The 24,190-nt window shown below is 36.8% G+C and overlaps 1 protein-coding gene across 1 annotated transcript in view; it reads left to right on the top strand.

Annotated features, from left to right (window-relative positions):
* LAMA2 (laminin subunit alpha 2) overlaps nucleotides 1-24,190 on the top strand; it is a 489,326-nt gene that overhangs the window by 179,398 nt on the left and 285,738 nt on the right. The window contains exons 5-10 of the mRNA XM_054722564.1: nucleotides 6,905-7,084; nucleotides 10,260-10,349; nucleotides 12,309-12,426; nucleotides 15,961-16,139; nucleotides 17,568-17,667; nucleotides 21,911-22,071. Coding sequence (XP_054578539.1) covers nucleotides 6,905-7,084; nucleotides 10,260-10,349; nucleotides 12,309-12,426; nucleotides 15,961-16,139; nucleotides 17,568-17,667; nucleotides 21,911-22,071 — 828 coding nt within the window. The remainder of the gene's footprint in view (nucleotides 1-6,904; nucleotides 7,085-10,259; nucleotides 10,350-12,308; nucleotides 12,427-15,960; nucleotides 16,140-17,567; nucleotides 17,668-21,910; nucleotides 22,072-24,190) is intronic.

The following is a 24,190-nucleotide window of genomic DNA, read 5'->3' as shown; positions in this document are numbered from 1 at the left end:
AATCATGGATCCAAGCTGTTAACTTCCTAATTTTCTTTAAATCAACTTAACTCAAAATTCTTGGATAGAAAACGATATTAAGGGTTACTGACTTTAATTTCATTTTGTGGAAATAACATACTCAAAGATTTACTCATGTAATTACAGAAAAAAATCTGATTAACTCTATGAAATAGCTTTTTAAAGTAGAAAGCTAGCTGAATTTGCTAAATAATTTGAAATAGATGATAATGTGAGCATTGCAAAACTGGGAGGGAAACATTCTGGTCAAGGGACCCCAAGTTCAAAAGCTCTGAGGGAAATGAGGAAAGAGAAAAGTGCCAAAGCAGAACTGCATTTGAACATCAAGAAAACAAAAAAAACATGACTGCAGAAGAAATATGCAACTTTAATGTAGGCAATGAAGATATCAAAATTGTTAAAGATTTTGCTTAACTTGATTTGGTCATCAATTTAAATGGATGCTGCTGCCGAGAGAGAGAGAGAGAGAGAGAGAGAGAGAGAGAGAGAGAGAGAGAGAGAGAGAGAGAACAGAGAATCAGAAGGGCAGCAGTGAAAGAACTAGGAAAGATCACCAAGAGCAAAAATGTGTCATTGGAGATCATCCACACTCTTGTATTCCCAATTCCTATGTATAGATGCAACAATTTGGACATTGAAGAAGGAAAGAAAAGACTCTTCTGAAATATGATGTTGGAGTTCTATGGTTACCCTGGATTACCAGGAAGATGAACAAGTATGTCCTCAAGAAAAGTGAACCTGAAACTTTGCTAGAGGCAAAAATGACAAAACTAAAGCTACCCTGCTTGGGCATCATGAGAAGGCAGGGTTCTTTGGAAAAGACAAGAATTCTGGGATAAATTGAAGGCAGCAGGAAAAGAGGAAGACAACATATGAGATGAATTGAGTCTGTAAAAGCAGCCATAGGCCTGGGTCTACATTGTGGACCTCACTTATTCATAGGGTCACCAGGAGTCAGAGCCAACCCAATGGCTTGTAACACACACTTGAGTTGGAATGGACCTCTTTTGCTATGGTTCACACTATTTTCATAAAGTGGCTAGCCATCTTTTAAAACTCTTCCATATAATCTATTGATGAAGAATCTCTTTGCAGAAATTACTAATGATCATCTGGCAAGCAGAAGTAAAAGAACATAGACCAACTTGCAACATGAGTGAAAGTTGGCTTTTTTGGGGGGTGTCCACTATTTTAAATCATTAATAATTGTGATTTTTATTTTAAGGAACACTGAAACTAAATTGATGGAAACATTTACTAATTTTTTTAAAAAATCTGCTAGCCGAAACCGGTTTGGCTCAGTGGATAGAACGTCGGCCTGCGCACTGAAAGGTCCCAGGGTCGATTCCGGTCAAGGGCATGTACCTTGGTTGCGGGCACATCCCCGGTAGGGGGTGTGCAGGAGGCAGCTTGTCGATGTTTCTCTCTCATCGATGTTTCTAGCTCTCTATCCCTCTCCCTTTCTCTCTGTAAGAAATCAATAAAATATATTTTTAAAAAAAATCTGCTATATTACAAGTAGACCATAGGGAGTTAGGTGTGGTAGCATGAAGACCTGTTCTGATCCTATTGTAGTGCCCAGGCAGAGGATGATGAAAGCTTGGGCTAAGATGGTTTTAGAGAAGTGTTTAGATGCTGGATATATTTTGAAGATAAAGCCAATAAGATTTTCAGACATTTCAGATATAGGAATAAAGAAAACAAAAACAGTCGAGATGACTTAAAGGTTTTGGTCTGAGTAGCTGAAATAATGAAATTATTTAGTGAAATTGGGAAGACTGTTGGGATGAAGAGCAGGAACTCAATTTGAGATATAAATTCAAAATACCTATTAGATAGTCAAATAAATGTGGGTGAGAAGGCACTTGGATTCTGCATTCTGACCTTCAGAGGAGAGATCGGGCCTGGAGACATAGATGTGGGAGACATAAGTATAGATGGTATTTAAAGCTGTGAGCGTTAATGATATCACTAAGTGAATGTAAATAGAACAGAAGAAAAGACCAAAGACGGAACAACATGACGCTCCAATATTAGAGTTAGAGAGGAGAAAGGGTGTTCAGTAGTGAAGGAGATAGCCAGTGAGGCAGGAGGAAAACAAGGACAGTGTGGAGTCCTGGAAGTAGATGGAGTGTTCAGTTGTTTCAGATGCTGTTAGTAGATCAGGTATGGTGAGGACTAAACAGTCATAATTTGAGGGTACCTATTGGTGATATACTGTATAGCCAGTGCCAGAGCCTTTGCCTGGTGCTAGAAACATGATGACAAATTGTTGTATTGTCCCCTTTTCCTAAGATTCATACAACTTAACCCCTTTCTCCAAATATATGATTTTTTTCCCTTTTCACATAGAGTAAAATAAAAGTTATTTGGCTCATTTTTCAAAGTTACTCTCTGTCTCTGAAATTCTATCTGATAAAAGAGTAATATGCAAATTGACCATCACCCCAACACACAAGATGGCCGCCCCCATGTGGTCAAAGATGGCTGCCCCCATGTGGACACAAGATGGCCACCACAAGATGGCCTGCAGGGGAGGGCAATTAGGGGAGACCAGACCTGCAGGGGAGGCCAGTTAGAGGTGACTGGGCCGGCAGAGGAGGGCAGTTGGGGGCGACCAGGCCTGCAAGGGAGGACAGTTGGGGGTGAACAGGCCTGCAGGGGAGGGCAGTTGGGGGGGACCAGACCTGCAGGGGAGGATATTTGGGGGCAACCAGGCTGGCAAGGGAGGGCAGTTAGGGGCAATAAGGCCAGCAGGGGAGCAGTTAGGCATCAATCAGGCTGGCAGGGGAGTGATAAGGGGGAGATCAGGCTGGCAGGCAGAAGCGGTTAGGGGCAGTCAGTCAGGCAGGACGGTTGGGAGCCAGCAGTCCTGGATTGTGAGAGGGATGTCCGACTGCCCGTTTAGGCCCAATACTACTGGGATCGGGCCTAAATGGGCAGTCGGACATCCCTCGAGGGGTCCCAGATTTGAGAGGGTGCAGGCTGGGCTGAGGGACACCTCCCCCCACCCCGTGCACGAATTTCGTGCACCAGGCCTCTATTAATATCATATTAACCATGATTGTATTTAAGAGATTCCCACAAATCTCAATAACTCATTTACATATACACTTATATATTATTTGGCTGCACCTACATATGTGGATTTTATTGTTTTATCTCCTGGAGACACCTTACTTATAAGTTGTTTTACATTTTTAATTGGCAAATTTAGAGATTAAAAATTCAAATGGGATTTTAAAATGCTCTAAGGGAGCACACTACACATACATTGTCAACTCCATCTACTTCCACAGCTCAAAATTTCTAATACTTATTAATGATTTCTAAGCAGCCTACATTCTCCCATTTATGCACCCACTCAAGAAATTTGTATAATTGGGCAGGGTATTAGGAGTATAGCTGTTTTAGAAATCTAAAGCAGTTGTATTAATATAATTAGGAAAACATCATAAGGGACATTTATACATACTTATCTGATTATTTGCTGCGTAAACCATTTTAAAATTGTATTCTAATTATAGAAGTAAAAATGCTATAGAGTCACAAATGTTCCTCCATCGGCAGGTGGAACATGATGTATATAGTTTGATTATACTAATAAAAACAGAATTATTTGGATGAATAGAGTGTAATATTGATTTGGTCATTTGGTCATAAACAAGGTATTGTCCTCTTTATTTTTCTGCAAAACTAAATTCAGAGAAGAGTGTAATTTAAAACTCTACAAGACCGTTTGTTAATCAGGCTGATATTTTCAGTTGGAATGAATTTCTTTGACAGAATGAACATACACCCACCAACATGTCTGTAATAGAAATCATTTCAGAAGATTCTAGACTGCCACGGATATCCCGCAGCCTCACAGCAAGGCAGTGAAGGTCTTGAGGACTGACACTTTTCATCTTTTTTGAAGATAGACACCCTCCAGTTGTCACCCCACAGGAAACCAGGAAGTATGCTAAGCTACCCAGAGGACTTGGAATTACACAGCGTCATGTCAGTGGAAATATCCTAGCCAATATTATGATTTATTTTGAAGGGGAGTGAAAAAAGGAAAGAAAAAAAAGTGATGGAAAGAAGCTGCTCACAACATGGCCAAACAGCTGGCTGGTTTTATAATCCAGAAACAGCTTGGGACTAACTATACTCACAAGCTCTCTTGGCAGAGTAGCTTGATGAAAATACCAAAGCTGTGAGAAGTGTTCTTTTGCTGAATCTTTTATGTGGCTATCATATGGTTTATTAACCTAAATGAGAACATGTATGCCATTCATTTTAAATTTCCCGTGTGTTTCAAAGAGGAACTTACTGATTTTATGTACAACCACAAATAATGGTTCACCAAAGAATAAACACCAAATAAACCTTAATAATTTTCAGAAACTTTAATCCTAGACATGCAATGATTTCCTCCTTTCTTTCAAATAGCATTTTTAGGAGCACTCAAGGGAGAGCTTGATGAGACAGAAATTAAGCATGAATTCAAGGGCACTGGTGATTTTTCGGATGCCAAAATTAATCTCTAGGGGGAACTAATTTTAATTGCTTCATGTATCTTTTTATTCATCCTTTTAACGTTTAATTGATACCTTCTTAAGTAATAGAGACTACTTGAACACATTTCTGGTTTATCCGCTAGATGCCAGAACTGTGGAATATACAAGATCCACTTTACTCCTTTATATTTTTTCTTGACATTAGAGAGAAAGTATCCAGTATTTTCAGATTCTGTATATTTAGCAGACCTTGAATTCTATCTTCAAATGTGGTAAATGAATTTATTCTTTACTACGTATCCAAGGTAGACTCAATTAGCTGGGACATTTCATATTTTTATCATGAGGCATTTTGAGCTTATGCTTTGTGACATCAGAATTAGTTTCTCATCTCAGAGTTTGCTATATTTATTTCTCTAGTGACTCAGTAGTTTATTGGCAGTCAGTTTGTAAATGCTCTCGGAGATTATCTAAATGCAGGATGTTCAGAATGGAAACACATACCATTGCCTCTCCTGTCAAAAAATGTAATTAATACACATGATATATGATCTTGCAAAAGTGGGTAAAAATTCCAGTGGTGACCTCAAGTCACAGTTTCCCAGTACATGCATGGACTGTCGTGTTCCTGGACAGCTTCCGGCCCAGCACAAGACTCCTTTCTTCCTGCATTCCTGTCTCTTTAGCCTCCTGTACATGCATGCACATGCTTAGGGGTGGGGTGGGGGTGAGGGGGTGATTCAGTCCAAAACCTACCACTCAATTAATTTTATTTAACAAGTTTGATTTAATGTAATTTATTGCATAGGCAATAATGCATTTACAAAGTACAAAAAGTGAAAGTACTTTTTCCTATCAGTATATTGAGTTGCCTCATTCTTTTTTATGGTGCACTAATTCAGTATGTAGATATTTATTTAACCAGTTGCACATTGATGGATATTAGATTAAAAATTGTATGCATTTGTAAATTTTAAAAATATATTTTTTTATTGATTTCAGAGAGGAAGGGAGAGGGAGAGAGAAATAGAACATCAATGATCAGAGAGAATCATTGATTGGCTGCCTCTTGCAGGCCCCACACTGGGGATTGAGCCGGCAACCTGGGCATATGTCCTGAATGGGAATCGAACCATGACCTCTTGGTTCATAGGTCTGTACTCAACCACTGAGCTTCGATGGCTGAAATGCATTTGCTAAACTCACTTTCATAGGGATTTATGCCATTTTGCACTCACACTTGTAAGTATATGAAAATGCTTATACCTCTTCAGTCTTGCCATCAGGGAGTATTATCAATATTTTGGGGTTTTGACCACCTGAAAAAAAAAGGAAAAAAGTTTATTATTGTGGATTTAATGAACAGCTCTCTTTTAAATAATTGGTGAGGTTCACTATCTTATCAAAAGTTTAACAGCCATTTTTATTTTCCTTGAATAGTTCCCTTGTATCTTTTGTCTGCTTTTTGTGTTATGTTGTTGGTCTTTTTCTTATTGGTTTATAGGAGTTCTTTAGGTATCAGGGGGAAAAAATCATTTATTTGTAATAGGTGTTCTTTTTATCTTATCAAACTGCTTTATTTCTCATTAAAATGTTCTCCTATTGTGAAATGCTTGTGAGAGCATGTGGGATTCATGCACCTTTGAAGGATAGTTTCTTTGCAATTTCTCTATTTTGATTTTATTAGATTTTATTTCTTTTAGTGTCAATTGTGCTAAATTATTTTCCTAACAAATCTACCATTCCAACCAAGTTTTCATGTACTTTCATAGTCTGGGTTATACTTCTGATCTTATTGATCTAGTTGCTAAAAAAATTGACAACAAATGAACAACTGATTGAAATCTCTTACTATGATTGCAGATTTGTCTAGTTTTCCTTGCAGTGTGTCATTTTTTTTTTTGCTCTCTATATGCTAAGGCTCTATAAATAGATACTTTCAACTTTAAAATGGTTTTAAGTACTTGATAAGTTTCTGTTTTTGTCTATTTTGTAGTGTGTTTTTTTTAAACCAAGATTTTTGGTTTCCCACTGTGTACCAGATTCTTAAATAATTTTAGACACAATAATTTTCAGATAAATATTAGTGATTTAAAAATTTATGGAACCCCTAAGAAGGTCAAGTAGATGCAATGTCTTGGAATAGAGGATTATGGGTAATTTTAATATATAGAGAACACCTAAAATGTAATCAAATATATTGCATATGCATGTGTTAAAAGGTCCATAAAATCCCCCAATTACTTTATTTCAGTAAACATGAAGCTGCCTAATTAATTAAGAGTAGAGAGCTTATCTTGATTTTCCAAAAGAAAAAAAAAACACACAAATATTTAGTATTTGGTGAGCTTAATCATTAAATTTTTTCTCACATTGTGCAGATTCACATCTCTTTGATCAATGGGAGACCAAGTGCGGATGACCCTTCTCCTGAACTGCTGGAATTCACCTCTGCCCGCTATATTCGCCTGCGGTTTCAGAGGATCCGCACCTTGAATGCGGATTTGATGATGTTTGCTCACAAAGACCCAAGGGAAATTGACCCCATTGTCACACGAAGGGTAAGTTATGATGGATCATATTGTAGGTTGTGAATGATATTGCACCCTTCTTTTTAATCTTCTGTTAAATAATTTTAAAATGTATCTTTCCATGATTTGTAGCAGTGGTTATCAAAGACTAAAATTTGGTAGACCTTTTGTTCAAATCTAAGCTCAGCTACTTGTTAGATGTATAACATTTATCAAAGTTCTTAACATTTCTAAACTTTGATCCTCTCTTTTGCAAAATGAAGATCATAATGCCTAGTTCATATTCTGATTTTTGAGAACTAAGTTTTGTCACTTTGGGTGATCAGCACTATTATAATTGGCTTTGGGGAGTTACTGTAGGAAATGGAAACATTTTTGGCTGCAATCAATAGTAAGAAATACATTTTATAACATGACTAGTATACACACACACACACACAGAGCAATAAATCATAAACTTTAACGTGCACAGAAGCAGCTGTTGATATTGGGAAAATGCAGGTTCTGATTCAAGAGGTCTAGGGCTGAGTTGAGAAACTGCATTTCTATCAAGTTCCTAGTAATGTCAATGCTGCTGGTCTGTGCACCATTTTGTCCAATTAAATAATTTAATTGTATGCTTTATGGATAAATCAAAAGCCATAGTTTTAAAAAGTACTACTTACTGTAGGGAAAAACTGATTTTATATATTACTAGCAGCCCGTTTGCATGAAGATTCGTGCAATAGACCTTCATTCACCTGGCTGCCTGCACCAGTTTTCTGCCGGCACCAGGGACCCAGGCCTTGGCTGTGGCCACCGCCTTCTGCCTTCTTTCAGGGTCGGGGCTTGGCCCCGGGTGGCGGCCTTGGCTCTGCTGCACCCCAGCCTCCCTGCTACGGATCATAGGAGCCGATCCCCGTGGTTGCCTGCGATCCATGCAGGCTCCCCGCTGGTGCCCAAGGCCGGGAAAGCCTCCGCCCCAGGCTTTCCCGGCCTTGGGCTCCGCCACACCCTAATGTCCCTGCAACGGTTTCCTGGTGGGCGTGGCTGGTGGGCGTGGCTGGTGGGTGTAGCGAAGGTATGGTCAATTTGCATATTACTCTATTATTAGGTAGGATTTTATTTTCCTTCCTGATAGAATATCAGAAAAAAAAAAATGCTTATAGCATTCTTTCAACAAATCTTTGAAAACAGGAGTTAATAAACTGGAATTTATGTGTATGACCAGTGGAGGTTGCTATGAGTCATAACTGTGCTTCTTCCTATCCCCCACCACATGCACTGGATTGTGTCACCTCCCTTACACGCTGTTACATAAGTAAACATTATTACCAAGAGGGGCAATTCAGCTATAAATCCATAAAACAAATCCATGCTAAGAGAATATCTACTGTGTGACCAGAAGCAGAGGTAAAAAGAGCATTGTAGGAGAAACTAAGATTGTGGAACAAAACTCTTAGTTCTAAGATGATCTTCCTAAGGTCTGACTATTGCCAACAATTGCTGAAACATTAGGCTGAATATTGAAGGGCAAGGCTTTTCATGGTTCATGAATACCCCTCATAAATTTTCTCTTCTCATTACTTAATTTACCCTTCCCAAATCTCTCCATCATAAAATAACTTTTAAAGTTTTGTTATCCCCATACAACACATGTTTCTTGTATTAGTGCCCTGTATTTTTAAAACCTAAAATAATTTTACCATGTATTATACATCAGCCTATTGTAAATGATTTTATACAGAAGTAATGATTATTTTATGGTGATGTTAGATTCTTGTTTTAAAAAATCCATTTTAATTTAAATTTTAGCATGACTTAAAAATATATACCAAGAAAGACTAAATAATTTTGAAGGGAAATTTAATCTTTCTTGACAGTATATCTATCAGAGGGGGGGAAATCAATGGCAATAAATGTGTTTCTTTTATCATCTTTTGAGAAGGCAAAATAGAGGTTGGGGTGCCCATCTATTATTTAAAATTCATTGGACATGAGCCTTTAAAATAGTGCAGTAAAGTTCAACATTTATATGTTTTTTAAAGTAATGTTAAGTAAACACTACATGTAAATTTAAATATATAAAACAGGGACATTGAATTTCAGCTCCTTTCAATGACTCAAAAGTGAAGCATTATATATTTATATTTAAAACAGATTTCCCAATTTAAAAGCATCTACAAAAACTGTTGTATCAGCTTTGCAAGCAAATATCCCTATTTGTGTCTATATTATTATGTGATGAGGTTAGTGAAAAGCAGACTTTTAATCTAAATTTCCTAGCAAGTTTCATAAGTTCGAAGTTCAGGTATATCAAGTGAGGTGATGCAACAAAAATATTATAAAAGATACTATGTATAAACAACAAAAGCAAACAAAGAAAAAGAACAAAGTAGATGGAAAGGGAACTTTGTCGTCAGGGAATTCAAATTTTTGTTTACCTACTTATTTTCTCTAAATCTGTTTTTTTAAATGGGAATGATTAGAATAATAGAACTATATGTCACTGCGATGGTTATTTGGATTGCATATGATAATGTGAAGTACTCTCAATTATAAAATATTTCATATATATTAATTAAAATATAAAACATAATTCAGTTCTATAATTATAAATAGTCTTTGAAAAGCTGGGTAGATTTAGGGACATAGCCCTATCCTAACTAGATAGGGAAATAATTGCGTGGGCTTGTTAACATCCTCATGAAAAGAGGCCACTCTTCTGCCCATCTAGTTTACTCCTCACATTGTTAGCTCAGTCCTGCAGTTAGTCCCATTTCACTTCCTTCTGTATATGTTTAAGAAGTGTATTGTTAGGAGTACATTCCCCTAAATTTGCTGATTCTTTTCAAATTCATCAAACAAAACAGTCTCCATATGGTTCGTGGATACTGAGGTTTCTCTAATGACAATAAAAGAGGTTTTCTTGCAAGAAACTAAAACAATTTTAATGAAGAATTATAACAACTTGCCCTCAACCACAGATGCTTCAGCATGGCCTTTGTACTGTCTGTGGGAAAGACATTTCTAACATGCCCACCCAACATAAATTAGAGGCGTTCTTTCTCTGGGCTATTGTTAGCCTTCAGTTGTCCTGGAGAAACACAGTGTGCTTCAAACTAAGGATAAAAGCAGAAAGTACAGTTTTTAATTGAATGTTCCCTTCTGTTACTTTCACCTTGCAGTCTTCTTTACAGGATGTCTCTCTGATTGCTTTTTGCAGTATTACTACTCGGTCAAGGATATTTCGGTTGGAGGGATGTGCATCTGCTACGGTCATGCCAGGGCTTGTCCACTTGATCCAGCGACAAATGTATGTATATTTATAGGATGCTTAGGCAAAATGAAGCTCCGAACTGTGAATGTTTCACAAGAGGCTTTGCTGAGAGGGACCCTGTGAGCGGTATCAGGTCTCGGCTTAGACAGTGTAACAGGAAGCTGTGCCAGGGTGAAATAGAGCTGGTGGTTAGGATGATAGACTTTGAAACCAACCATTACTGTATCAAAAACCAAATTAGTTTTTCCCCCCTCAAAAAAAAAGGGGGGGGGGCGGTTCCAAACAGGTCTTTCTATTTTGAAACCTCTTTAGCTATGACAGCCTACTATATGATTTAGCTTTGGAGAATGCCTGCCATCAATCAACCAGACCATTTCTTTCAAAAAATTTCATCAAAAAAGTTAATGCAAACAAATGAAAAATGTCCATGGAAGTGAATATAAATGGCATGGAACTGGAGACTGAGGTGGGGCAGGGGCAGTAAGGAGTGGGGTGGAAGAGGGTATTCAAGAGAGAATTGAAATTGCTAGGCCAGAAAATGCTGCCATGCTTTTGGGTCAAATTTTTCATTAATAACATTATATTAAGTGAATATAAACTAAAAGGAAGATGAATGAGCATCATTCTTCTCAGTCATAACCAAACTGGTGAAATACAAAATCATTTGTTGTATAGTATATGGAAGAAATATATTGAATAGTAAGATTGGTGAACATAGCTACCTATGCATAGATTTTTTTTCTCCTACTAAAATTGTAATACAAATGGCATTTCTCTAAAAGCCAGTTTTCTGACTAATGCATCATAATGTTACCTCCTAGGGGAGGTTCAAATGCCCTGGTACATTTATCTGGGCACGTTAGAGGTGCTGCTTTTAGTAGGGTGTGTGTCTATCAGGTGTCACGATGAGCAGTGTTTCCCACACTTTGGGAGCCCACAAGGCAGCCTTGGAGGGTCGGTTCCATGCAATGACTGAAGACTCTACTCAAACTAACAAACAAAATAGAAATAGACTCATAGATACAGAGAACAGACTGACAGCTGTCATAGGAGATAGGAGTTGGAATGCTGAGTGAAAAGGTGAAGGGATTAAGCAAAGAAAACAACCTCATAGACACAGACAACAGTATGGCGATTACCAGAGGAAAAGGGGGGTGCGGGGAGGTAGAAGACGGTAAAGGAGGAGATAAATGGTGATGGAAGGAGACTTGACTTGGGGTGTTGAGCACACAATAGAATATACAGATGATTGTAGAATTGTACAACTGAAGTCTGTCACCCCAATAAACTCAATAATTTTTAAAATATATTTGTATTGATTTCAGAGAGGAAGGGAGTGGGAGAGGGAGATAGAAACATCAATGATGAGAGAGAACCATTGATTGGCTGCCTCCTGCACACCCCCTACTGGGGATCGAGCCCGCAACCTGGGCATGTGCCCTTGGCCAGAATCAAACCCGGGACCCTTCAATCCGCAGGCTGACGCTCTATCCACTGAGCTAAGCTGGCTAGAGCAATTCAATAAATTTTTTAAAAAAAAGACTGTACTCACAACACACAGACAGGACTGTATGCGTGCGCGCATGGGTGCATGCTGGGACATTTGATTTCTATTATAATTATGCCTTTCATTGCCTAGGGAGCAACTCTCTCCCTGTGTCCACACTCCCAAACGTTAACAATATTCTGAGGGAAGCCTTAAATTCAAAGAAGAAGGGATCTTAGTCTTAAGCCCAAGATTGCTCCCAGTGGGGCCTCTACTCTCTTCTAAGCTGAAGCTCAGTGATCCCAGAACTAGCCTGGACCTCCAGAGTCTGGTGCCCATCAAATACCTGCTTCTAAGACGAGCACCTCTTCCTTCCCAGGCTGACAGGACTGTTAGGTTTTGGTTCATAGTCTGGGAGTTTTCTCTTCTCTTCACTCTACCTTGCAGGAAAAACCTTTCATTTATGGTTCCAAAAGCAGTGAAAGCATGTTTCCCCCCTTTTTGACTAGAAATCCCGCTGTGAATGTGAGCACAACACGTGTGGTGACAGCTGTGACCAGTGCTGTCCGGGATTCCATCAGAAGCCTTGGCGCGCCGGGACTTTTCTGACCAAAAGCGAGTGTGAAGGTATGTTCCGGAGAAGCCAACAGCATGTGTAACTTTTCCTTGTCTGGGACATGGGTCATATAAGCATGTGGCGATTTTAGGGAAGCACTGTTTCCAGTTTCTATGTTTTATCCAAGGCGATAACTGGTCATCTCTTTTACCAGGCTATTTCGGTTACTCGGCTTTTTGTTGTTTTGTTCTATTGGCAAATATTTACCAAACACTGATGGATTTATCACTATGTGAGGATTATGATAAATAGATAAAAGCATAGTATACATCTGTTGTCATTAGCCATGGTAGGTCTTTAAAACCATTGAATCATAGCAAACTTTAATCACAAAATATTTCCAACCGTAAAATACTCCCCCCCCCCCCATTTAAGATTCTGTATATGCTATCCATTCATGTCTGAAGTCTCTTGATTTTTCTGCACTCACTTTTTTTGCTTTTTGATCTGTGGTTCTCCCTGATGTCTCTGATATCCTTTCACGCAGTTATAATTACACCAGAGGCCTGGTGCACAAATTCATGCACGGGTGGGGTCCCTCAGCCTGGCCAGTGATCAATGCCTAATGGGGGTGGAGGAGGGCTGGCCGGCAGGGGAGAGGGGCCAGTTAGCAGCCACAGTGCGTGTCATAGCGACCGGTTGTTCCTGTGGTTCCTTTACCACTCTCCACTTGTGTGTATGTGTTTTTTAGACAAGGAAACAAAAAGGTTAGGTCAAACTTGTTAGCAACAGGGATGGGCAAAGCAACGTGAAAGGAGTTTTCCCCTTGCTTCTAGACACATTTTTTAAAATAGTGCAATTATAAAACAGTTTTATCTTCTTTTATGGGACAAATGAGAAGTTGTATTTCCAAATAGAAAAATAAATGTATTTTTTAAAACCTAAATTAAAGATAAGGGTCTTAACCATAAAACCTTACATAAATCAAGCTTTGGGCAATGTATGCATCCCTAAAATCTTATATGAAAATGTTCTTTTCCAAGTTGCATTGTGTTCCAGTCGCCTTAATATTTAGAAAAATCCTTTCATGACATGACAAATCCTTCTCTGAGAAGAATGATCACCTTTTAATTCATTTGAATTCAATTTAGACTTTCATCAGTCTAGTTTATTTAAGGCATGATAAATCTCTAAAGAGCAAAGACTATTTATTCTATTGCTGAGCCTGTACTAAAGGGCAGTTTCAGTTTTGTGTCTTGGGCATTCTGTGAAATAGCAAACTGCTGATGGCAGAACAAACATGGCTCTTTGGAAGCAGGTGCTATGCACGTCCTCTGCGCTGTGCAGGCACGGCCTTTAAACAGCAGCCAGGGCTGTGGGAAGAGGGCCCTCTCTTCATGAGCTGTGAAAATGACCGCTGCTCCAGCCTTGTGTGTTACACATTAGTTCATGGTTAGACCGGTAAACACTTTCAGCAGCACCAATTCCAGTTAGTGTGAGAATACATTTGCATTACTCTCTCTTTCCCTCTACTAATATTGATAGCAGAAATCTTGGCTGTTTCTTGCAATATATTTTTACAAGATTTTTAAAGAATTGTGCATTATCCTAAAGATATAAAACTTTTTAATGCCTACTGATGTGTATTTATTGCTACATGTTTTCTAGAATAAACTTTGAAAACTCGCCATCAATATAACAAAAAATGCTATATTCTAAATCAAAAGTCAACAGCCTAGGAAAGCATTGGCAACAAACACAACTATGTTAAGATATCTTGCCTAGTTATAATAAAATGTCACTACACTTGTTAAAAATGAGAAAAATGGAAAGAGACATTTCTCAGGAAAGTGACTTACAACCATATAAAATGATCATCACACTTACTCATAATTAAGGAAGTACCAATTATAACAATGAAAATACGCTAACTTTTCAAAATGCTCATTCTTCCACTCAACAAATGGTTGAATGCTTACTATGTCCAGAAACTGGATTAAAATATTTGCTAATATGCAATGTTGGTGAGGTTTATGGAAAAAGAGTCTATCATATCTATTGGATAGAGAATAATTTGACACAGCATTGTTGAGGAGAATTTTTCAAGCTCATTAAAATTTTGTGTGTCCTTTGACTAGAATTTATACTTGTAGGAATCTAGCCTATAGATATACTCATAAAGCTGTACAGGGCATATGATCATAGTCCTTGCCATTAGTATACAATTGCTCACTCTACTTCTCCTCACATTTATGGACTTTAGTAGTGACTGTGGCTCAGGCATTGTGCAACCATAAGAGATAAGTACTGCAATGACACCAAGGCTTGAATTTTCTGCTCAAAGTTACTCAGCTGGCAAATGTGAAGAAGCCTGACATTACAACACTACTCCTACTCACACCTCCGAGTCCTCCTAGTGTGTATAAAGGCGGAATCTGGAAACAATTAACTGCCCATTAGTAGTGGCCTGATTAGTTGTGACCTGACTGCCTTTTAAGAAATAACATTAGAGGAATCATATGCTAATAGAGAAAGAGCTATGATATTTACTGTTGGTAAAATGAAATGGTTTAGAGCAGTATTTAAACATCTCCTCTAGTGGAAAAACAAGATTGAGCGTGGGCATACACACACACACACACACACACACACACACACACACACACACACATATGTGGAAATCAATGTAAGGACACCTGTGAAACTCAACATCTGAGGAAGGACACTCAGTCTACTTGTGTCTTATACGGAAGCTGACCCTTAGGGAAATTAAGGAGTTCCCTACATCACATGACTGCTAACTATTGGAGAGGTCACCCAAATCCTAGTCTGGTGCAAAATAGCTTGATCTCAGCTACTAAGCAAACCTCTCCTTTTGCCCTGATTGTTTGGCAGATATCTGTCTCTCTCATCGGGTGGAACTTGAAGGGAATGCAGCAAAGGTTGGCTCTGCAGACTCTGGAGCCTGGTTTCCCAGTGGTTGTCAGTACTCATTTGGTTTCCTTTTACAAGTTATTTCACTTCTCTGTGCCTCAGGTTACTAATATGTGCAAAGAGGCTAAAGTACCAGACTCATAAGCTATCTAAAAATTAAAATCAGTGGTAATTAATATAAAACACTTAAAAGAAAACATGGCATTTAGAGAAATGCTAAATTTTAGTTACTAATAGTAGTAAAGGAAAAGAACTATATTCTAAACATCTCTTTTACCCATAGGATGTAACACAGAGATTATAGTAATTATTCATTATAGATTCCCTGGATCTTAATCATTCAATGTCACAGTTCAATACATTTTTTTTTCCACAATAGGAAATTGTATGTTTAATCATATAAAAATTTGGTTTTGTGAGATCAAATCAGTCAAATATTGGCATTTCATATGACTCAGTTTAATTTATATGTTTTAATAATTTTAAGCTCCATTAAAAAGTGTGAATTTACTAATATAACCAGTAAATCTAAGTAATTTTAGATACTTTTATATTGATAATATGCATAATACATATATTTCCTCATACAGTATAAAATATATAATAGAAAATTATATTTAATTCTCTCTGAAACTGGAAAACAATATTTATGAAATTTTTTCTTAATGCAGCATGCAATTGTCATGGGAAGGCCGACGAATGCTATTATGATGAAAATGTTGCCAGAAGAAATCTGAGTTTAAATATACATGGAAAATACATTGGAGGTGGTGTGTGCATCAATTGTACTCAAAACACTGCTGGTATAAACTGTGAGACGTGTATTGATGGTTTCTTCAGAACCAAAGGGGTAAAGTATGCTTTCTCTTTCATGAAGTGTTGTTTTTTTCATACAAAGTTGTACTATATAGAAAAGTAATTTTGATAACTTCAAATTCTTAAAGATGACCGAAACATTTCATAATGGAAACATATAAATATTTGAAGATAAAATATAAAGCATTTCTATCTCTTCAGAAAGTTCCATTGTGCCATATTTCAGTCAATTCCACCCCCAGACAAACTCTAATTTTTATTCTTATTTTTAGAACACAAATTAATTTTGCCTCTTAATGAATGTCATAAAAATAAAATCACAAAGTAGATACATTTGTGTGTCCTCCTTCTTTCATGCAACATAGCATTTTAAGATTTATTCATGTTATGTGCACAACTAATCATTTTTTAAAAAATTGCTGGATAGTGTTCATTTGCATAAATGTACGATAATTTTTAATCCATCCTCCTGTTGGTGAATATTTGGGTCATTTCCAGTTTTAGGTTAGCGCCTATAAAACAATTTTATATGCATTTTTGTGTTCATGCTTTATTTTTACCCTGTGTAAATATTTACAAAAATAATGCTTTTTTCACAGAATAGGTATATGTTTTACTTTATAAGAAACTGCCAACATTTTGCCAAATTAGTAATAACATTGTAATGTTCACCAAAAATGTATGGAGGTCCCAGGTCTTCCATATAATCCCTAATATTTGGTGCTATCTTTTAAAATTAGCTCTTTCAGTGGAAGTGGGTGTAGTGGATGTGGCATGTGGATATTAGCAATCACTAAGCCATCCCATCAATGCTTGGTCCCACAGCAGATTTTTCTATTGTGAATTCATAGCAAATCTCACTACAAATTTAATTTCCATTTTAAGTGTTTATTGGCTATTCCTATATCTTCTCTTGAAAAGTGTCTGCTTACATCAAGATGGGGGGAAATTACTAATTTTGAACTCTATTGTAATTTAAAAAATAAAACAATTAGGAAGATTTTGTTAAGGAATACATATGGAGAATATTAAGCAAATATTACTTTTGTTTGTGATCATGATACTGTGGTTATAAATGAGAGATGCATACTGAAATGTGTAGGGATTAAAATACACTGCACTTGGGATATTCTTTAATAACATCAGCAAAGGATAAGATCTGATGAAACTTACATAGCAAAATCTTGGTAACTGGTTGAATAATTAATCTTGATAATTATTAGGTCTAAGTAATAAACATATGAGTTTATTGCACTGTCCTCTTTACTTTTGTTTATCCACTTAGAAGAAATGAATTTTAGAAATTATAAACATATTGAAGGTAATTTCTTATATTATAATCTTCCCTATATAATTTATTACTATGTATTATAATAGTTAATTTGTCATTAAAAGTTGGCTGAATTTAAAAATATTGGTGTTTTATTACACTTGATTAAAAGCATTTTAATATTTTTGTTAGGTATCACCAAATAATCCAAGACCTTGCCAGCCATGCCATTGTGATGCAATTGGTTCTTTAAGTGAAGTCTGTGTCAAGGATGAAAAACATGCTCTACAAGGTGAGAGCCATTGTACAGAGTCATTGTTTGGATGAAAGAACAACTAAAAGACAAATATAATTTTTAGGAGAATATTTTACAGTGAATATCACTCATGTAATAAATTTATTCTTATATCTCTCAAATTTCCCTCCAAGAAGCAGTTTTTTATTCATCTCAATAATTAATTTTATGTTTCATTGCAATGCTTTAAAAGCAAGAGTTGAATAATTTGTTTTGCATTACATATGTACATACATATTTCTTTATCTATGCATATGCATCTTCTGTTAATCAAAAATCAGTGGTATCGGTCACTTTTTATGTCATCATTTATTAGATTGTTTTGTAGCTTCTTTCATTTTTATCATGAAATGACAGCATTCATTGAAGGATGTATATGCTGTAATGGGGAGAGATTAGGAGAGATAAGATGGAAAACAAGATGTGTACATAAAAGTGCTCATAAAAAGTATTAGGTCTAATTTTATGAAGGGAAAGAGGCTAACACCAATTTAACCCAAATACTTTCTTTGAGGATTGAAGTTCATGATGAACTCCTAACATTAAGGAATCAAGTGCTATAATAACTCCTTGTTGTAAAAGGTTGAGGAGCCACTGGAGAGGTTAAGTAGAAAATTCATAGAATATATCTGGAACAGTTTCTTTATATTTTTAATTCTTCTCTTCTTTGAAAGATTAAGATAGATTATGGCTACAATATAGGTTTTTCCTACAAAGACTTTCAAGTTAAAAGACTGGTAATGTTTCTTTGGCACAGTTTAGCTTACCTGCTTTCTTCAAAAACACTTTAGGATTATCAATTTAAGCCATATAGTTTTAAATGCTAGAAAATTAAAAATATGATTATTTTAACATTCAAATAGTGAGTTATTAAGGTCATTTTGTGGTCTCTTATCTTTTAATAGTCACAACTAACTCACATTATTTTCAGTAATATCATAACTTCCTCCCTGATTTTAAAATGTGTATTATTGTTTAAAAGGTTATCAAAAATAAAAAAAGTAGAAAAACAAGTATGTAATGCAGTGGTAATTCAGCACAGATGTTGCTATTAACTTTTTTGTGTTAACTTTGCATAATGAGATTTCCCTGATATGTATTAAAACTTTCTATGAAATTTAGTTTGTGGACCTGAACAATACACCATTATGAGTATACAATACATTATGTACCCATTCAACTTTCTATAGATACTAGAGGCTCAGCGCACAAAATCATGCGGGTAGGGTCCCTAGGGCCTAGCCTCCTGTGATCAGGGCCATCATCTACCTGTTCGCCAGTCCCCAGGCCGAATGCCATCTCCACCACCGGGCTGTCAGGCCATTGGGATCACCAGCTCATCCCTGGATGCTCGGGGGCTCAGGCCTATGGGAAAGTGGGTGCTGGTGACTTCACCTCCATGAACGTGTGCTGGGCCGGCCGCTGATGGAATGCAATACCCACTCAGGGCTGCTCACGTGGCCGCTGCTGCTGGACCTTGAGGCTCTGACAGAACTGTGGGGCGTACCCACAACCTATCCACCCCGGCATGAGTGGCCCCAAGTGGGCAGCGCATTCCATCAACGGCCAGCCCGGTGCATGCACATGGAGGTGAAGTCACCAGTACCCGCTTTCCCACAGGCCTGAGCCCCCGAGCAGCCAAGGATATGCTGGTGATCCCAACGGCCTGACAGCCAGCCTGGTCCTCCTGCCACCCACCCTGATTCCCCCCGTTCACCATCGCTGATCCGTGGGAGTCTGCAGACTGGGGGCAGGGACCAAGAGGTCAGCCATTCAGCCCGCTTGCCAGTCCCCAGTCCCGCCCCGCCCCACTTGTGGGCCAGGGGGGAGGGACCGAGAGATGCTCAATGCACCTCATGGTGACCGGTCATTTGGTCGTCATGGTCATCATGGACACTGGCTTTTTATATATAGATTAAGACTATTACTAATTTTTATTTATTATAACCAGTGCTTTAATAAAGATCTTTGCATAAATCATTTTTTATTATTATAAAAACTATACATAATATGGTACAAATTTAACAATAAGTAAAGAAATAAAATAAGTATCAGTAGTGCCCTCTTCCACCTATTCATTCCAAATCTCATTTCCAAATTTAACCACATTGAGCCTTTTCTCTTAGTAAGTTCTTTTGGAAGAATTTATCTTCCAAATAATATCTACCTAATATTCCTAACAGTATTTTTACTCACTGTTAAATATTGCTTATTGACTCTTCATCTTTAAAGACAAAGAAGTGTCATCCATACCACATCTTTTATTCATATATTTTTATTCTGTATTTGTTTTATGGAATCTTTATTATGTTAAATAAAAGGCTCAAATCTCTCTTTCATGATCTAGTAAATTTAGACACCATCTCTTGAGGTCATACCATGCAAGCTGAGAGAAAAACCCTTCCTACACTCTCCACTGATTTTCTAATTCATGTGGCAATGTCTGTCAATTTCATTTGTATGTTTTCAAGCTTGCACAGTTATAATTGGTTCTACACCAATAGTTTTTTCTTTTAATTTAAAAATTGAAATACAATAATAGAAAATTATATTATAATTATGCACATGTTATTCAGTATAGACCTTTAAACATGTTAAATATATTTTATCTTCTGACTCTCTTAGTAGCGCTGTGTTATCTACATGAATCTGAATCTGCAGTTTGATTTTTCTGCTCCTATTCACTGGGGCCTTGTTTTCTTGTGTGTTTCATAAGTGTGTATGTTGTATGTGCATACTATTGTGCATATTTTCTAATTTACCCATGTAGAAGCTTTGAATTTATATGAAGTTCTGTTATGACCTTCTAACCTGAGTCGTACCTAGAATTTGTCTTTTGATTCATAAAACCATACTCCACATTCTAGCTTATCAGAATCAGTCAACTCCAGGAAAGATACTGACATAAGGGCTGGAATGTTATTTTTTTGTAGTTTCTAATCTCTACCAGGGGTCTCTTTATTTCATATTAGCACAGTTCTTTCTTGCTTTCCATTTATCTATCTATCTATCTATCTATCTTTAATTTTATACTGCATTGTCAAGTGTTCTGAAAAAAGGAGGGGTTAGACATCTAATTCATAGTATTTCCAGCAACAAAGTTTAAGATAGATATTTGTTATTGCATGGAGTACTTCTACATGTAGTCCCAATGTCTGAAGACTTTAACATGAGATGTAAATGTTAATGTTTTGGTATGCCTTTACATCCTGTATTGAAATTATCAGACTTCTTTTTCACTTGACCTATGAGTATGGTAAGTTAAAATAAATGTATTAATATTAAACATATTTATAATAAAAATCATCTTGGTCACCACTGGATGTTCTTTTAATGTACTTCAGGATTTAGTTTGGTTCACTTTGGTGTTGTATTTAAGATTCTCTCATCTGAATTTGATTGATAAATTGGTGTGGTTCTGACACCTGTCAGCTTTGTAAATTTAAACTGCTCTCACTTTCCTGCTCTATTTTTTATCCCTCAAATATTCATTCCCATGAATGCATGTAGTCTTTTCTCAGTTGTATGATATATTGTACTTATGTTGTTATTGTTACATTTTTGTTTTAAGTAGCATAATTTTACACCGAAGGTACTTTTCCATCTTGTGTTTGTCTGAAGGGTCATATGAGTCAACAGGTATACACAAGTTACAGATTCTTAATCTAGTGTCATCGGTCAGAGCTATGGAAATTCATCCATGATCATTGCAGTGGTTTTTCTGTAGCCTTGATTTTGGTGAATTCTATGAGATTTTATCTCTTAAAAAAATTCTTAAATATTTTTAAAAAATACTTAGAAAATGCTATGTGTGCAAATCATAGCCAGCTTCTAATTAAACCTTATATTCTTTGGTTTTTTAACTGTTCTTTTTGGATGTACATCATGAATTTTATTTTTGTGTGAAAATAGACTTGTAAAGGCTACTATAATTAAAAATGGAGGAGCTAAATTGTATGTTTTTCTTAAAAAGTCGATATGTGGGCCAGCATGGCTCAATGGTTGAGCGTTGACCTATGAACCAGGAGCTCATGGTTTGATTCCAGGTCAGGCCACATACCCGGGTTGTGGGCTCCATCGCTAGTGTGGGGTGTGCAAGGAGGCAGCCAATCAATGATTCTCTCTCATCATTGATGTTTCTATCTCTTTCTCTCCCTTCCTCTCTGAAATCAATAAAATATACTATACTTTTTAAAAATTTTAAGAAAAAATAATTGATATGTGGCTCATCTTCTCTTAGGTCTGGCACCTGGGTCCTGTCATTGCAAACCTGGCTTTGGAGGGGAGCGATGTGATCAGTGTGTCAGGGGCTACACTGGCTACCCAGACTGCAAACCCTGTAACTGCAGTGGTGAAGGGAGTACAAATGAGGACCCTTGTTTTGGACCCTGTAACTGCAAGGTACATTGTTTATTCCAGTAACGTCCCACTGTCAAAACAGAAGGTCATGTTCCTTGGCTTCTCTGATATGTCTGCTAGCATTAAGCAAGTGTTACAACTTCCGCAGTACATATCCACTACCTATTCTATATGTGGCAGCCTTATAAGTGTCTTTAGATACCTGGTTCACGTCTGCAAGACACCTGCCATTTGTCTAAAAACCCATAGATACACAGAGGACAACTCACCTTAAGAATCAGTGTCATTTTATAGCAATAAAACTTGTTGCCCATCACCATTCTAGTGTAATTTCAAACAATATAGCACTAAAAGTAGCAACCCTTTAAAACTACAGCACACTCAAAAATCTACTCTAGCTTTGTGTCTAAGTCTGAAAATAATGCTGTCTAGGGTTTCATTTTGGATTTTTAATCTTCTGAAGTTTGATCCCAGATAGGTCTGAAAATACCATCTTCAAACTCTTTCGTTTAATTACTAAAAATGTTAGAAGCCCTAGTGGAATTGATTAAAGGCTCAATATTTCCTCCCAAGAGTACTTTCAGAAATGCAACTTTATTTGCTGTACATGCTCAGCTAATAGTTCATCATGTTAACACCAGAGGGTGAATTACACCTGCAGCTCATACACATAGAGGAAACTTAGAGACATGGACAAGTCTTAAATGACAAAACTGATATCCCTTAGCTATAGTAATCAGTACCAAATGTTTGGATCAGACAGTCTTCGCTAAATTAGCTCAGACAATGAAAACGTAGCATGCCATCCTGATGTAGAATTTTTTTTTCTTTTTTTGTTCTACATTTTTCTTTGTTCTCAATCATAGATAGAACCTTATTAATATATTTTCTTTATTAATTCAGTCGTCTTATCTAAGCAGTATGTATGATATGATTAGTTATATGTGTGTGTGTGTGTGTGTGTGTGTATACAAACATTAACCGTAACACAATAAATAAATATTAGTATAATGTTAAGTGTATATTCTTAGGACAAGAAAATCTAAAATATTAAGCTAAATATTCTAATAGTTACATAGTAGGTATATGTTATATATCAGGGGTGATTTAGGTACTTACCTTGGACAGTAAATAGGCAGACGTCCACAATTCATGTTAAGGAATTGTCATATATTGCAACATAATACATTTTCTAGATCCAGTACAATTCATTCAGATATTACCTGATATGTAAAAATTGCTCTAGTAGAACCAGACTGTAGCTGTCTGTAGGTGATGGCTTGTTAAAGACACCTCCCCTCTTCATCCTCTATGTCTCTTGGAGGAATCTTATAGGCTCCTAGTAAATCTTCTCTAGTATTTACCAAAACATACCCTGTGTGTGCTTTATTCCTTTTCCAAAACTCCATGAAAATCTTGAACCTTTATCATTTGCTCAAATAAAGGACAGGCCAAGTTGAGTGTAAAAATGGAAGATAAACTTTCCCAGGTTCAAGAAGATAGGGAATCAAACTGTAAAAAAAAAAAAAGAAAGAAATGTTTTTACACACCTGCCATTTATACAGTGGAGATGCCTGGAATTGGCAAGGAAAGAGTAACATGAGTGAGGGAGGCAGGCCTCATTTGGTTCATTCTCTTGGGTAACTGCAGCGAGAAAGGTTAGAGCAAGAGGGCTGCAGCCGTTAGCAGAGCAACGAGGGAAGCCGCTGAGCTCCTGCCTGTGCTCCGCCTGCCGCCGTATCGCACGGAGAGTGATCACAACCCTAATAGGAAAAATGCCTCCTACAAAGACACTTGAAGCTCTACACAGATAATTAAAGCACAAAGATAAACAGCAATTAAGAAATCATAAAAGAGAAGGAAAACGAAGTAATTATGACTAGTTACATGTGTACATGTGTATACAAACATTAACCGTAACACAATAAATAGTTGCCCTTCAACTGTATGATATTTTAAATAGATGAATATAAGCTCATATAAACTAATTTTTAGAATAAAAACTTGCAGAACAAAACAGGTTTCATTAAATATCTACACAATTTTAATAACCATAATTTATATGCATACAGCAAAAGAATTATATCAAAATATTTGTGCATCTAATATGCTATAATTAAATGGCTATAGCCTCTTATTAACAAGAAAAATAAATACCCAA

The sequence above is a fragment of the Eptesicus fuscus genome, chromosome 10 (genome assembly GCF_027574615.1).
Source record: "Eptesicus fuscus isolate TK198812 chromosome 10, DD_ASM_mEF_20220401, whole genome shotgun sequence".
Taxonomy (NCBI): Eukaryota; Metazoa; Chordata; class Mammalia; order Chiroptera; family Vespertilionidae; genus Eptesicus; species Eptesicus fuscus.
The sequence above is the reverse complement of the archived record's forward strand: the minus strand, read 5'-3'. Positions and strand labels throughout refer to the sequence as shown.